Below are 12,989 nucleotides of genomic sequence, written 5' to 3'. Positions count from 1 at the left end.
AAGGAGACTATGTTAAAAAAATAAAAATGAATCGATCAAAAAAAATGTGTTTTATTATGTTTTTCTAAAAACTTATTGACCTGCCTTCGTAATACTTATAGTATTAACAAAAGGTAGTACAAGAAAGGCAAAGAGCCAATAACGTATAAACGAATTTTAATTTAAATAAGCAAAATTAATACAAAACAACTAAAATAAACAAACGTTTCAACTCCAATCGAGTCACTTTCAATGTAATCTTACAATAATATAAACATCGTTCTAAATTAAAAATCTGTACATGGTCTTACAATATTCTTACAATTCCTTAATATAAAATTTTTCTTTCTGTGTAATACGCTGCGAGTCATTTTTATCAAGAATTAACAAAGTCAAAGAAAATTCTGGAAAAGTAACTGTGAACAAAAAGAATTAATATTAATTACATAAAAATTAGTAATATGATAATGTACCTTAGTAAATATGTTGTTTGAGATCGTTAATTCGGGAAAAGCAAGAATTCTTTCAGTCGACCGACAGTAATTGTCATTGAACGCACGCATAAAGTGAGCTCGTGATTTCATCTCGAGCATGATCTTAATCATCGTTAAAATCATCGATTTGCCATTCTTTGTTCTTTTAAACCAATTCGTTACACGCAAACAAGCTCCGGCAACGGACAATCGAAAGTTCTAGAACAATTCAATTGTCGCACGCGAGTGCCGCGCTCCGACGAATACGTCACGCGCTGTCACCAATCCCACGTACGGATTTTCTGTCGCGCATGACTGTTACGTTGAACGTCATTAGAAAAGAATCCAAAGCGCCAATCAATTTTGTACAACTAATGCCACGTAATAATTACGATTGTGGCAAAATTTTATTGGATTTCTCCCAAGAAGCCCAGGCCGAAAGCAATAAATGCTTCGATCTCGCCGTCCTCTTTCTTAGAGTTTTAGACTTCTTAGAGTTCTTAGAGTCATAGTCTCGCTACTATATCGTTTCGTAAAACCGCCGTGCCAACCGCTTAAGTGAAAACCGCTATAAAACGAATCTTTTCGAGAAGTGCCGAGAAAATTCGCCGAGATCTTCTATCACCGCGAGTCCAAATACAATTTGGAAAGGGTGACTGCATTTAATATTTTGTTAATCTAATATTCAATTAATTGTATTCTCTGAACTTGTAATTGTGCTTATTAAAGGAAATTCTTTGTTAAATTCCAAAGAAGCGGAGTTTTCTTTACTGTCATGTATCGTTTCAACCTTGTGCCGTTTTCTCACTAGAATCTTTCCGCGCGGTGCATTCCCGCACATTTTCTGGTCCTTCGAGCCGGATACTCGCCGGCATCCGCAGTGTCGAGTGCATCGCGTTCAGTTTGCTAGTGCTGAAAAGAAATCATGAGTGACGAAATAACCGCCTTGCTGATCGCCCAGAGTGACATCCATGGTCGCATGGCCAGGTCAGTGACGAATTTGAAAAAATTGGGGGTGGCCAACCTCACCCTCCACGCTGTCGAAACCCGCTTGGCGCTTCTCGACCAGATGTGGACGGAATTCGAAAAGCAACACAAGCTTATTCGAGCACATTACAAGGAAGCCTTCGATCAGAGTGAGTACAACACGTCTCAATTTGCCGATTCCGCCGAAAACACGTACGTGCTGCAGCGCAGCCTGCTCAACGATTACCGGACAAAGCTCAAAGCTGAGAAATCAAGTACAGCTCCTCCAAGTGAATCGGGAACCGATTGTTCTACCAAGTCGGCGCTGCCGCGCTTAAAAATCCGATCGTTTTCGGGCGCGTTTGAAGACTGGCCATCGTTTCGGGATATATTCTTGTCTGTCGTTGGCAACAATCCGTCTATCTCAAACGTAGAGAGATTTCACCATTTAAAGCATTGCTTAGAAGGACCCGCGGAGGCGATGATACGCCCGCTGGCCGTAACCGGAGACAACTATTCGCGCGCGTGGGCGCTACTCTGCAAGCATTATGAGAATAAACGGGAGTTGTCGCGCTCCAATTTTTGCACGTTCACCTCAGTGCAAAAAATGAAAAGCGATACCGCCGAGGAACTTAGCCGCATCTACAACGCCGCGATCAGTGTCGTGAACGGCCAAGAAAGTATTGGGAGACCAATTGACTCACATGGATTCGACCTTTTGAATCACCTAGTCATTGAGCTTTTAAACCCGAAAACGCGTCTCGAGTGGGAATCGCACATGAGCGATTCCACGGACTTGCCAAACCACGACACGTGGCTGAACTTCATTACAAGGAGAACGCTGACTCTCAAAGCCGCCAAACCAAAATTGCTCAAGGTCTCCGACAATCCGTCGCGATCTGCCAAGTCGCATCACGTCAAGAAATACACCGAATCTTCACAATGCGTCCTATGCAAGGGTAAGCACCACGTGATGGTGTGTGAAGAATTCAAGAAGAAATCCGCTGTCGACCGCAAGGCCGTCGCCGAAACTCACAAGCTGTGCTTCAACTGCCTCGGCTCTCATACATTCGCGAAGTGTCAGTCGACGAGGACGTGTGCCATGTGCAAGTCTCGTCACCACTCAATGTTACACGACGCGTACGCTTCACCGAAACCTCAAGAGGTCAGCTCACTGTCGGCAGTGCGCCGCGACAAAGACCATAAGGCTATTTTGCTCGCAACTGTGCGAGTTTCCATCGCTGATCGTCACGGCAATCGGCATACCGCACGCGTGCTCATCGACCAAGGTTCGGAAATTTCTTTGATTTCCGAGGCTCTTGTCCAGCGCTTACGCCTGCCACGCTCTCGATCCGCAATCGAAATCATCGGCATCAGCGGCAAAAGCTCCGGGCCCAGCAGGGGAAAGGTGACGCTCAAGGTGACCTCGTTAACCACAGGGACCGACTTCACTGTCGGAGCCTTTATTCTGCCACGTCTTTCGCTTTACCAAGGCTCTCACGCAAGGATCAGAATGGAGTGGCCACACTTGAAGGGGCTCCAATTGGCTGATCCAAACTACGCAGCAAACGACTCTATTGAGCTACTTTTTGGAGCGGAAGTATGCTCGACCATTCTCCAGGATGGTCTTCGCAAAGGAAGCCCCCAAGCACCTATCGTTCAAAAGACACTGCTCGGCTGGATCCTATCGGGAGGTTGCGACCAAGTAACCAACTCAGCACAGCGCCACTCGCTTCAGTGCACCGCAGATCATGAGCTAGCCGAACTTGTGCACCGCTTCTGGGAGCAGGAACGAGAGGTGCCCGCTCCTGTCGCACTCACGCCAAAGGAGCAGCTATGTGAAGACATTTTCGCGCTGCAGCACCAACGCACTGCCGAAGGACGATACATAGTGCGACTACCTTTTGCATCTCCGCCGACGACGCTGTTTGAGACGCGAAGATCTGCTGAACGACTCTTAATCGCCATGGAGCGACGCTGTGAGAAAGACGCACGATTTGGCGATCTCTACCGAGCCTTCCTGAAGGAATACGAGGACCAAGGTCACATGGAATTGGCGCAAGAACCTTCGAATTCTGGCGAAGATCGGTGCTACCTTCCACATCACGGCGTCCTTCGAGAATCCAGCATCACTACGAAGCTCAGGGTCGTCTTCAACGGATCGCAGTGTACAAGGTCCGGTGAGTCACTCAATACTCATCTGCTAACTTGCTGCCACCCCTCGCGAACGTACTTCTGCGGTGGCGATGGCATCGATACGCGCTAGTGGCTGACATCGAAAAGATATATCGGCAAATTCTTGTTCATACCGACGATCAAAGGCATCAATGCATTCTCTGACACAGTGTTGATGAGCCTATACGCGAGTTTACTTTGAAAACCGTCACTTACGGTCTCGCATGCGCACCATTTCTCGCCATTCGCACTCTGCGTCAACTCGCCGACGACGACGGATCGCATTTCCCTCGAGGCGCAGATGCGTTACGACACGACTGCTACGTCGACGATGTCGTAACCGGAGCGCACAACAAGGCCGATGCTATCGCTCTCCAAGTCGAGCTCCGCAACCTCTGCATGGCGGGCGGGTTCTCTCTTCGAAAGGGGGCCGCCAACTGCCAGAAGCTTCTTCGCGACATGCCGCCCGAGTACTGCCTCACCAGAGATTCGCGGTCGTGGGAACAAGAGAACCACTTAACTCTGGGATTGCGCTGGTATCCAACCAGGGACGAATTCGCCTTCTCTGTTCCTCCTCGCACCATCGCCGCGTTTACCAAGAAAAGTCTGCTGTCGGAGACCGCTCGACTCTTCGACCCGCTCGGATGGCTGACTCCAGTAACCATTCATGCAAAAATTCTAATTCAGTCGACCTGGCTGCAACAGCTAGATTGGAACTCACCATTGCCGTCAATCATCACTGGAAAGTGGAAGCGGCTCTGGGAAGAACTTCCACTGCTTGAGAAGCTCAGAGTCGGCCGTTGGCTCGGCACCGGCGACACGAGCTCTCAGCTTGAATTACACGGCTTCGTAGACGCGTCCGAAAGAGGTTACGCCGCTGTGGTGTATCTCCCCATCACCGCAAACAACCAAACTAAGACTCGATTATTGACAGCCAAAAGCAAGGTCGCGCCGATCAAACTTGTTTCTCTCCCGCGACTCGAACTCTGCGCCGCCGCCTTACTTTCAAGTGTACTCGTGCACACGAGCTCTGTGCTAAACTTAGCTGCAACGCCAGTGATCTTGTGGTCAGACTCCAAGGTCACGCTCCACTGGATTCGAGGTCACGCCTCTCGCTGGAAAACTTACGTGGCCAACAGGGTATCACGAATCCAGCAGCAACTTCCGGAGGCTCAATGGCGTCATGTCCCGGGCAAGGACAACCCTGCCGACTGTGCCTCCCGGGGGCTGACACCACGCGAGGTCCTCAGCCATCCCTTGTGGTGGACAGGTCCCGCATGGTTATGCGGGAATCCGACGCAATGGCCAAGCATCGATCTGGAGCCCATCAAGGACGTACCGGAGCAACGGGCCACCACACTCGCGGCCGTCATCAGGAGCAACCACGAGCCGGAAGAACTCCTCAGGTTCTCTTCATTACACAAATTGCTGAGAGTGACTTCCTGGTGCTTGCGTTGGCGTCACCGCAGTCGCTCAGTGAGATCTGTGGACAATCAGATCCACGGGTCAGCGCTTCTCCCAGCCGAACTCGACGCAGCACTCCTTCAATGGATTCGCGTAGTGCAGTCACGGCATTATCAGGAGGAGAGGACAGCTATCGAAAACAAACGCGATCTTGCAAGATCCAGCCATCTGCGAACCCTCAGCCCGTACATGGACCACGGAGTCCTGCGAGTCGGAGGACGCCTCAAGCACGCAGCGCTGTCTTTCGACGAGCGACATCCTATCATCGTGCCTCCAAGGTCATGGCTCACTTGCCTGCTGGTGGAAGCCTACCATCGCCGTACTCTCCACGGAGGAGTTCAGATGGGATTGCTTCGCCTCCGGTTCTGGATTCCACAAGGCCGAGCGGTAGTCAAGCGATGGCTGCATCAGTGCGTGACATGCAGTCGGTGGAGGGCTGCCACTCCGCAACCGAAAATGGGAAACCTCCCTCCAGGAAGAGTGGCTCCTGCACGACCATTTCTTCACGTGGGCATCGACTACGCCGGGCCTATCTTCATCAGGACGAGCAAAGGGCGTGGGCACAGCGCTCACAAAGCGTTCATCACGGTTTTCATTTGTTTTAGCTCCAAGGCCGTTCACCTCGAGGCTGTTTCAGCATACACCACCGACGCGTTTCTGGCTGCTCTCCGTCGCTTCACATCTCGCCGAGGACTTTGTACGGACATCTACTCCGATTGCGGCACCAATTTTTCAGGCGCCGACCGGCAACTTCGAGAGATGCTCCGAGCCTCTCGTCAGAAGGACGAAAGATCGCACATGTCGCTACATCAGAGGGGATCCATTGGCATTTTAATCCCCCTTCGGCACCACATTTTGGTGGACTCTGGGAGGCGGCCGTGAAATCTGCCAAGTATCACCTGCGCCGAACCATCGAAACCAGGCTCACCTTCGAGGAAATGAGTACCCTGCTCGCACAAGTGGAGGCATGCCTGAACTCCTGGCCCATGCATGCCCTCTCAGATGACTCCGACAACCTCACTGTTCTGACACCAGATCACCTGCTCATCTGCACCTCTGCTGACCATTCCCGAGCCATCCTTGTCGGACAAGAAGGAAAATTTGCTTTCCAGATGGCAACTTGTGCAGCGGATGCGAGATCACTTCTGGCAGAGATGGTCACGCGAGTACTTACACACTCTGGCTACCAGACCGAAATGGACCAAGGACTCTTTGCCACCACGCATTGGATCTCTATGCATCATCCGTTCTGAGCTCTCACCGCCAAATAAGTGGCCACTGGCATGGATCACGCAGCTACATCCGGGAGACGACGGCATGGTGCGAGTGGTCACGGTCAAAACAGCCTCATCCGAATTAATTCGTCCTTTGGTCAAATTAGTTTTATTGCCAGAGGATGCTAACGCGTTTATCTCGCACGCTAATGCATCAAATGTAAAGGAGAGCTTGAATTTATCGCGTGTACTTTCGTGAATCATTGCTTCAATGTTATTTGTCACATAACTCTCGTTTACAGTTCAAGCTCTTCTACGGAATCATTGGATTGTATCGCTTGTCTTATGTACGCGTTTACTGTTTTTTTTTTACTGTAATCTCAATGCGTTCATCGCATCGCAAGTACTTACGCAAGTACGTGTGCTCCGACGTGCTGTGTCATACACACGTGCTCAGGTTGAAAGTCCAGAACAGCAAGTACAACGAAATTATTTATCGCGTAAATCAAATGTTCGCCCTCTTAAAAGAAATTTGCAGCTAGTAATCGCTTTCGATCGAACAAGCATCGCCCGAGGTAACTTCTATACATATATCGTCACGGAGATGACAAGGCGGGCGGGAATGTTTGAGATCGGTAATTCGAAAAAAGGTAAGAACTCTTTCGATCGACCGACAGTAATTGTTATTGCACGCATAAAGTGAGCTCGTGATTTCATCTCGAGCATGATCTTAATTTTCGTTAAAATCGTCGATTTGGAGTTCTTTGTCCTTTTAAAACAATTCGGTACACGCAAACAAGCTCCGGCAACGGACAATCGAAAGTTCTAGAACAATTCAATTCGCGCACGCGAGCGCCGCGCTCCGACGAATACGTCACGCGCTGTCACCAATCCCACGCACGGATTTTCTGTCGCGCATGACTGTTACGTTGAACGTCGTTAGAAAAGAATCCAAAACGCCAATCAATATTGTACAACTAATGTCACGTAATAATTACGATTGTGGCAAAATTTTATTGGATTTTTCCCAAGAAGGAAGCCCAGGCCGAAAGCAATAAATGTTTCGATCTCGCCGTCCTCCTTCTTAGAGTCAAAAAAGTTCTCAGAGTTCTTAGAGTCATAATCTTGCTATTATATCGTAAAACCGCCGTGCTAACCGCTTAGTGAAAACCGCTATAAGAAAGATCTTTTTGAGAAGTGCCGAGAAAATTCGCCGAGATCTTCTATCACCGCGAGTCCAAATACAATTTGGAAAGGGTGACCGCATTTAATATTTTGTTAATCTAATATTTAATTAATTATATTTTCTGAATTTGTAACTGTGCATATTAAAGAAAATTCTTTTGTTAAATTATAAAGAAACGGAGTTCTCTTTACTGTCGTGTATCATATCAACCGTGTGCTGTTCTCTCACTCGAATCTTTCCGCGCGGTGCATTCCCGCACATATGTTAAGAGTCCAATAATACATAACGAGAAAAAAATATAGACTGTAGTCCATTTCGTGGTACAATATAATAGTCTTTTTATTTTATAAGTTATTATAAGCAAATTTGCAAAGGTAACAAGCATCTGACTTCCACGATGTCAAGTAATGAAATGTCAAGCAGAAAAACATTATCGAGAACGAAAAACGGCAAAATAGGGGAAAAAAAGAGAGAAAATATTAGGAAGGAAAAAGAGAATATATAATGTCAGAATACAATTCCGGCAAAGACTTCGTGTCATTTTGTCTATTTATTCCATGTTTCTGTTTTTTAACATGGACCATTTCAGATATCAACCTTTTATTATACGAAGACTCTACATCTAATATATCCACTTTATCCCATTTAAAGTTATGATTCTCCTCAATACGATGGTTGGAAATCACTAATAAGAGATTTTGAACTTATATTGATATCAGAAACATGTTCATGCAATCTGGTCTTTAATTGTCTTTTAGTTTGGCCAACATAACTGACATCACAATCCTCGCAAGATATTCTGTAGATCACATTTTGATTCTGAACGTGTTCTAAATCATCCTTTCCTCTCTTTATGAAACTTCTTAATGTAAATTACTTAGGAATGGTAAAAGTCAATTTACAATTAAACATGTTAACAATAGGTATAAATCTTTCGGATATCGTATTAACATATGGAATCGTAAAAAATCTCTCAGTGTCATCCTTATTCTTATTCAAATTATTAATCTTATTAATGTGATATTTAATTCTATTATGAAGTGGAAAAAATAAACGCAACGGATACTCATTCTGTAAAAAAATTTTAATAGCGTCAATCAAATTATTTCGTTGGAATTTCGGATGACACAAACAAAAAATCTTATCCACAACTCCATAAATTACACCTCTTTTATGATAAAGTGGATGGTGTGAATGAAAATTAAGAAATCTATCGGAAAAGGTTGTTTTACGATATATATCAAAAATAAGATTTCATTCTTCAATAATCAACATCGTATCTAAAAAACTTATTTTTTCATCAAGGCCAATTTCCATGGTGAACTACAATCTAGTGTGCAACGAATTAAAAATATCCAAAATATCACAAACACTTTTAGACAGAGCAGCTAAGATAATATCACCTTTGCAAATTTGCTTATAATAACTTATAAAATAAAAAGACTATTATATTGTACCACGAAATGGAGTACAGTCTACATTTTTTTCTCGTTATGTATTATTGGACTCTTAACATATTTACTAAGGTACATTATCATATTATTAATTTTTATGTAATTAATATTAATTCTTTTTGTTCACAGTTATTTTTCCAGAATTTTCTTTGACTTTGTTAATTCTTGATAAAAATGACTCGCAGCATATTACACAGAAAGAAAAATTTTATATAATATTAAGGAATTGTAAGAATATTGTAAGACCATGTACAGATTTTTAATTTAGAACGATGTTTATATTATTGTAAGATTACATTGAAAGTGACTCGATTGGAGTTGAAACGTTTGTTTAATTTAGTTGTTTTGTATTAATTTTGCTTATTTAAATTAAAATTCGTTTATACGTTATTGGCTCTTTACCCTTCTTGTACTACCTTTTGTTATAGAGCCTTTTTAATACTTTTAATTGTAGTATTAAATTAGGCTCAATCATTAATTATTGACTTTGAATGTTAAAATGAATAGAATAATATTTTAATATTAAAAATGAGTAATTAATCACACGCCAATTAAATACTACCAAATTTCTGTAAGAGAACATAACGTAAAAATGTCACTACTAAATAATTTTAATAAATTTTAAATAATTTTAATAATGACATTTTTACATTATGTACATCTTACAGAAATCTGGCAATATTTAATTGACGTGTGGTTTATTACTCATTTTTAATATTAAAATATTGTTCTATTCATTTGAACATTCAAACTAAATAATTAATGATTGGGCTTAATTTATTACATACTTTCATTTTAGCTTAATTTACTTATGTTAGCTTAGATCATTTTACACATTAAATTTATTTTTTTTCGGCTGTTTCTATATTTTTATTTCTTTTATTGCCTTTATCAGTATTCTCTGAACTTTATAATAAATTTAATAATTTTAATAAATTATTATAAAGTTCAAAGAATACATTAACAATACTGAGAAAGGCAATAAAAAATAAACATTCAGAAACAGCTGAAAAGATTAAATTTGATATATATAAAATAATCTAAATATATATTAACATAAGTAAATTGAGCTAAAATGAAAGCATGTAATAAAAAAGAAGACTGAATGTGTTTAACATTCACAGAAATAATCCACATATTTAAACATATTCACAGTCATCTCCAATTGATTTCTCAAAGGATATATCTTTTTCTTTTGGAATATCAAATATTTCTAATGCTACCTTTTCAATTATTTCGAAACCAGTGCATTTATAATTATTCATCGTAACTATTTGTAATGGACAATTTGATAAGTCAATACTTGCGAGATTCGTATCTATAAATGTATATACATATAATAGTTTATATTTAAAATACTAATCTTTATAAAAATTACAATATTAAGAACGTAAGTTTAATTCTAATTTTATTATAATAATTATCTGTATTGCAATATTTAAGCTAATGAATTAAAGTAAATTGATATATTGATGAAATAACTTTTACAATAAATTTGAATTTGTTTTCGTACCAGGGATATTATTCGTTTCAGATGCAGTCGTTGATTTCTCTTGATCATAATGATCATGTGAGGGTGATTTGATTATTTTTATGTTATTGAGTAGTTTCTCATACTTAATTATTCGAAGCTTTTGTTGCATAATTTTATTAGATTTATAGCCATCTATAGTTTTTAACTTTGTTATAGGATTGTTGTATATCAAATTTCTTTTTATTGCAGAAGAAGGCTTCACACTTTCTACATACATATAAAGATGTAATTATATTATCGTTACAATTTTCTTTGAAAAAATAAAACAAGAATTATAAAATAATTTCGTTAGCATCAAATATGTAAACAATACCAATTTTTTTTTATTCCAACGATAGTCTGAAAAATTCTCGGCCTGACACAGAAACAATGCCACAAATATTATGCTGCTATAATTTTAAACAAGTTTGATCCTCCACAGGATCATGTGATATTGTTAAAATTTCAGATAGATATGTTCATTAGATTCTTTGTTTTTGTCGTGTAAAGTAATCAACTTTTGGTTTCATCATGACAATGCATCAGCTCATATTTCTTCAATTGCAGTTACAAAATTCCTTGAATTCCCTGGAAAAATGTTGCTGAAATTATTCCACGTTTTGAAACACTTTTCAAAACTTTCAAAATTTTAGCTTTTCAAAAAAATTTCAGTTTAATTTCAGCGATTTTTAGTTGAAAAATTCATTTTCGATAAAATTCCAGAAAGATTTCAGCAAAATTTTTAAACAAATTTCAGCAAAAATTTCAGAGAAATTTCAGTTGAATTTCAGTAGTTTTTCAATATGTTAGCTGAAAAATTCACTTTCAAATTTTTCAGCTAACATTTTTTTTTTCAGACTATTTTCATATATTAACTCCAATCAAGACTTTGAAAACCCATGTGAATTTTCAATTTTAAATTATTCTATCTCAAATTGACATACTAAACAAAATAAAAAACATTTTGGATCATATTATGATAAAATCATATCATTGAACATCAAAAAAATTTATAAGAATTTTTTATGATATTTAGAGTTCAAAAAACCTTTTAAAAACAATTCAACAGTGGAATTAGGAAAACAGCAAAAAAACATGGAAGGTTAATATAAAGAATTACAAGAATTATGAAATAAGAATGAAATATGAATTTAATGTAAAAGAAAAACTTGATAAATAGGAATTGTGGCAACAGTGAAAATTTTCATTTCCAGCTTTGTAATCATTAATATTTTAATTGCATTAGACTGATTAGACGATCTTAAAAGATTCGAGTATAAAGAAATATTAACCTTACCTTCATTTTCATCCAATACATTAGAACGCATGATCGATTTAATATCTTGTAACTTAACTGTAGGTATGTTTGCAACAAGTGATTTTTTTAATAGTATTAAGTACATCGAAGTTTCCTATAACATAAATATGTAATAAACGATTCTGTGTAGTAATAATTCTTTTTACATAAGATATGTTTTTCACATAATTACGTATTATATTGTGCCAAAATATCACAAGTCTTCTGTCACATTTATATTTTGCTACATATGCGTTTTCATATTTCATCACATTTTTGGAGTTACATATATAATATATCTCATCAGTAAACCGAACGAACGCAAACATTATTACTATTTCTCAATAAGAAATCACGATTGTAACGAATAAAATATGAATATATTAACACTATCGCCCAGAAATATTAACGTGTGATTTTCAAATGTTTTAATTTAGCAGGAGTTATATTAAAGCGGAGAGCATAGACTCTTAGTCATAAGGCTGCATTTTCATGCTGACGCTCGACGCTCGATTCGAACAAACCTATTGCCTTCAAGAGCGCGTTCCAAAACATTAAGCTAATGCGTTCACCAAACTCAACTGTTACGCAGCGGACTCATAAGCGCTCACTGCTATTGGATGATCTAGAAGAATACACATTACTAACAACAAATATTTATAGATTCATTCCGCAAGAGATTTGATCGCGTCGCATGCTTTAACATGCTCTATCATGCTCCTATCATAGCATCTACTCACTCTAACGCGTTCGTTGAAGTGTGTAGGAGCTATGAAAGATGTTGGAAGCATGCTGGAATCCTAAGTTTGTTCGCGTCGCATGCTCCAACATACTTCAACATACTCCTGTCATAGTTCACACTCACTCTGAGTGTATTGGAGTGAGTAGGAGCTATGATAGGAGCACATTGGTGGAGCCGCATGTTGGAGAATGCGACGCGAACAAATCTCTAGATTTATTAGAAAAGCGCAAACGGCTTATGTCAGCTCATGTATCACAAAAGTATTGGGTCATCTAAAAAGTATCCGCGGTACTTTGTCACTAGATATATGACCATCAACACACATCTAGTGACAAAAAACCGCGGATACTTTTTAGATGACCCAATATTTTTATTTCCGTTAGAGTACGTAGATCTAAAGCAGTATCTTGAATGGCTCAGCGACTTAAATTCACGTCTTAAAGTTACTGTTACAAAACTTTTATGTGCGGCGACTCTTGAAGTCATGGGGTCGATTTTGTATCTTCGAACAAGATAAAAATTACAA

At 40.2% G+C, this 12,989-nt stretch overlaps 1 protein-coding gene and 1 pseudogene across 2 annotated transcripts in view; one reads left to right on the top strand and one right to left on the bottom strand.

Moving 5' to 3' along the window:
• The window catches only part of LOC105144016 (uncharacterized), a 94,248-nt pseudogene extending 81,631 nt beyond the window's left edge, over window positions 1–12,617 (bottom strand). Inside the window, exons 1-3 of the transcript XR_015545288.1 lie at window positions 11,915–12,617; window positions 11,722–11,836; window positions 10,425–11,012 (exon numbers count right to left, since the gene is read on the bottom strand). The product of XR_015545288.1 is annotated as an uncharacterized LOC105144016 (transcript). The remainder of the gene's footprint in view (window positions 1–10,424; window positions 11,013–11,721; window positions 11,837–11,914) is intronic.
• On the top strand, window positions 1,378–6,530 carry LOC105149514 (uncharacterized). Its single transcript, XM_087406830.1, has 4 exons — window positions 1,378–3,593; window positions 3,764–5,635; window positions 5,794–6,022; window positions 6,093–6,530. The coding sequence occupies exons 1-4, from the start codon at window positions 1,378–1,380 to the stop codon at window positions 6,528–6,530; spliced, it is 4,755 nt and encodes a 1,584-aa protein (XP_087262956.1).
• Window positions 12,618–12,989: the final 372 nt, after the last annotated feature.

The sequence above is a fragment of the Acromyrmex echinatior genome, chromosome 6 (assembly GCF_024713525.1).
Source record: "Acromyrmex echinatior isolate Ae372 chromosome 6, ASM2471352v2, whole genome shotgun sequence".
In the NCBI taxonomy this organism is placed as follows: Eukaryota; Metazoa; Arthropoda; class Insecta; order Hymenoptera; family Formicidae; genus Acromyrmex; species Acromyrmex echinatior.
The sequence above is the reverse complement of the archived record's forward strand: the minus strand, read 5'-3'. Positions and strand labels throughout refer to the sequence as shown.

Coding starts and splice junctions, on each gene's coding strand:
- LOC105149514 (XM_087406830.1), top strand. CDS start 1,378: ATGAGTGACGAAATAACCGCCTTGCTGATCGCCCAGAGTGACATCCAT. Junction 5,636..5,793: donor GGGCACAGCGCTCACAAAGC/GTTCATCACGGT, acceptor CCAATTTTTCAG/GCGCCGACCGGCAACTTCGA. Junction 6,023..6,092: donor CCCTGCTCGCACAAGTGGAG/GCATGCCTGAAC, acceptor TTCTGACACCAG/ATCACCTGCTCATCTGCACC.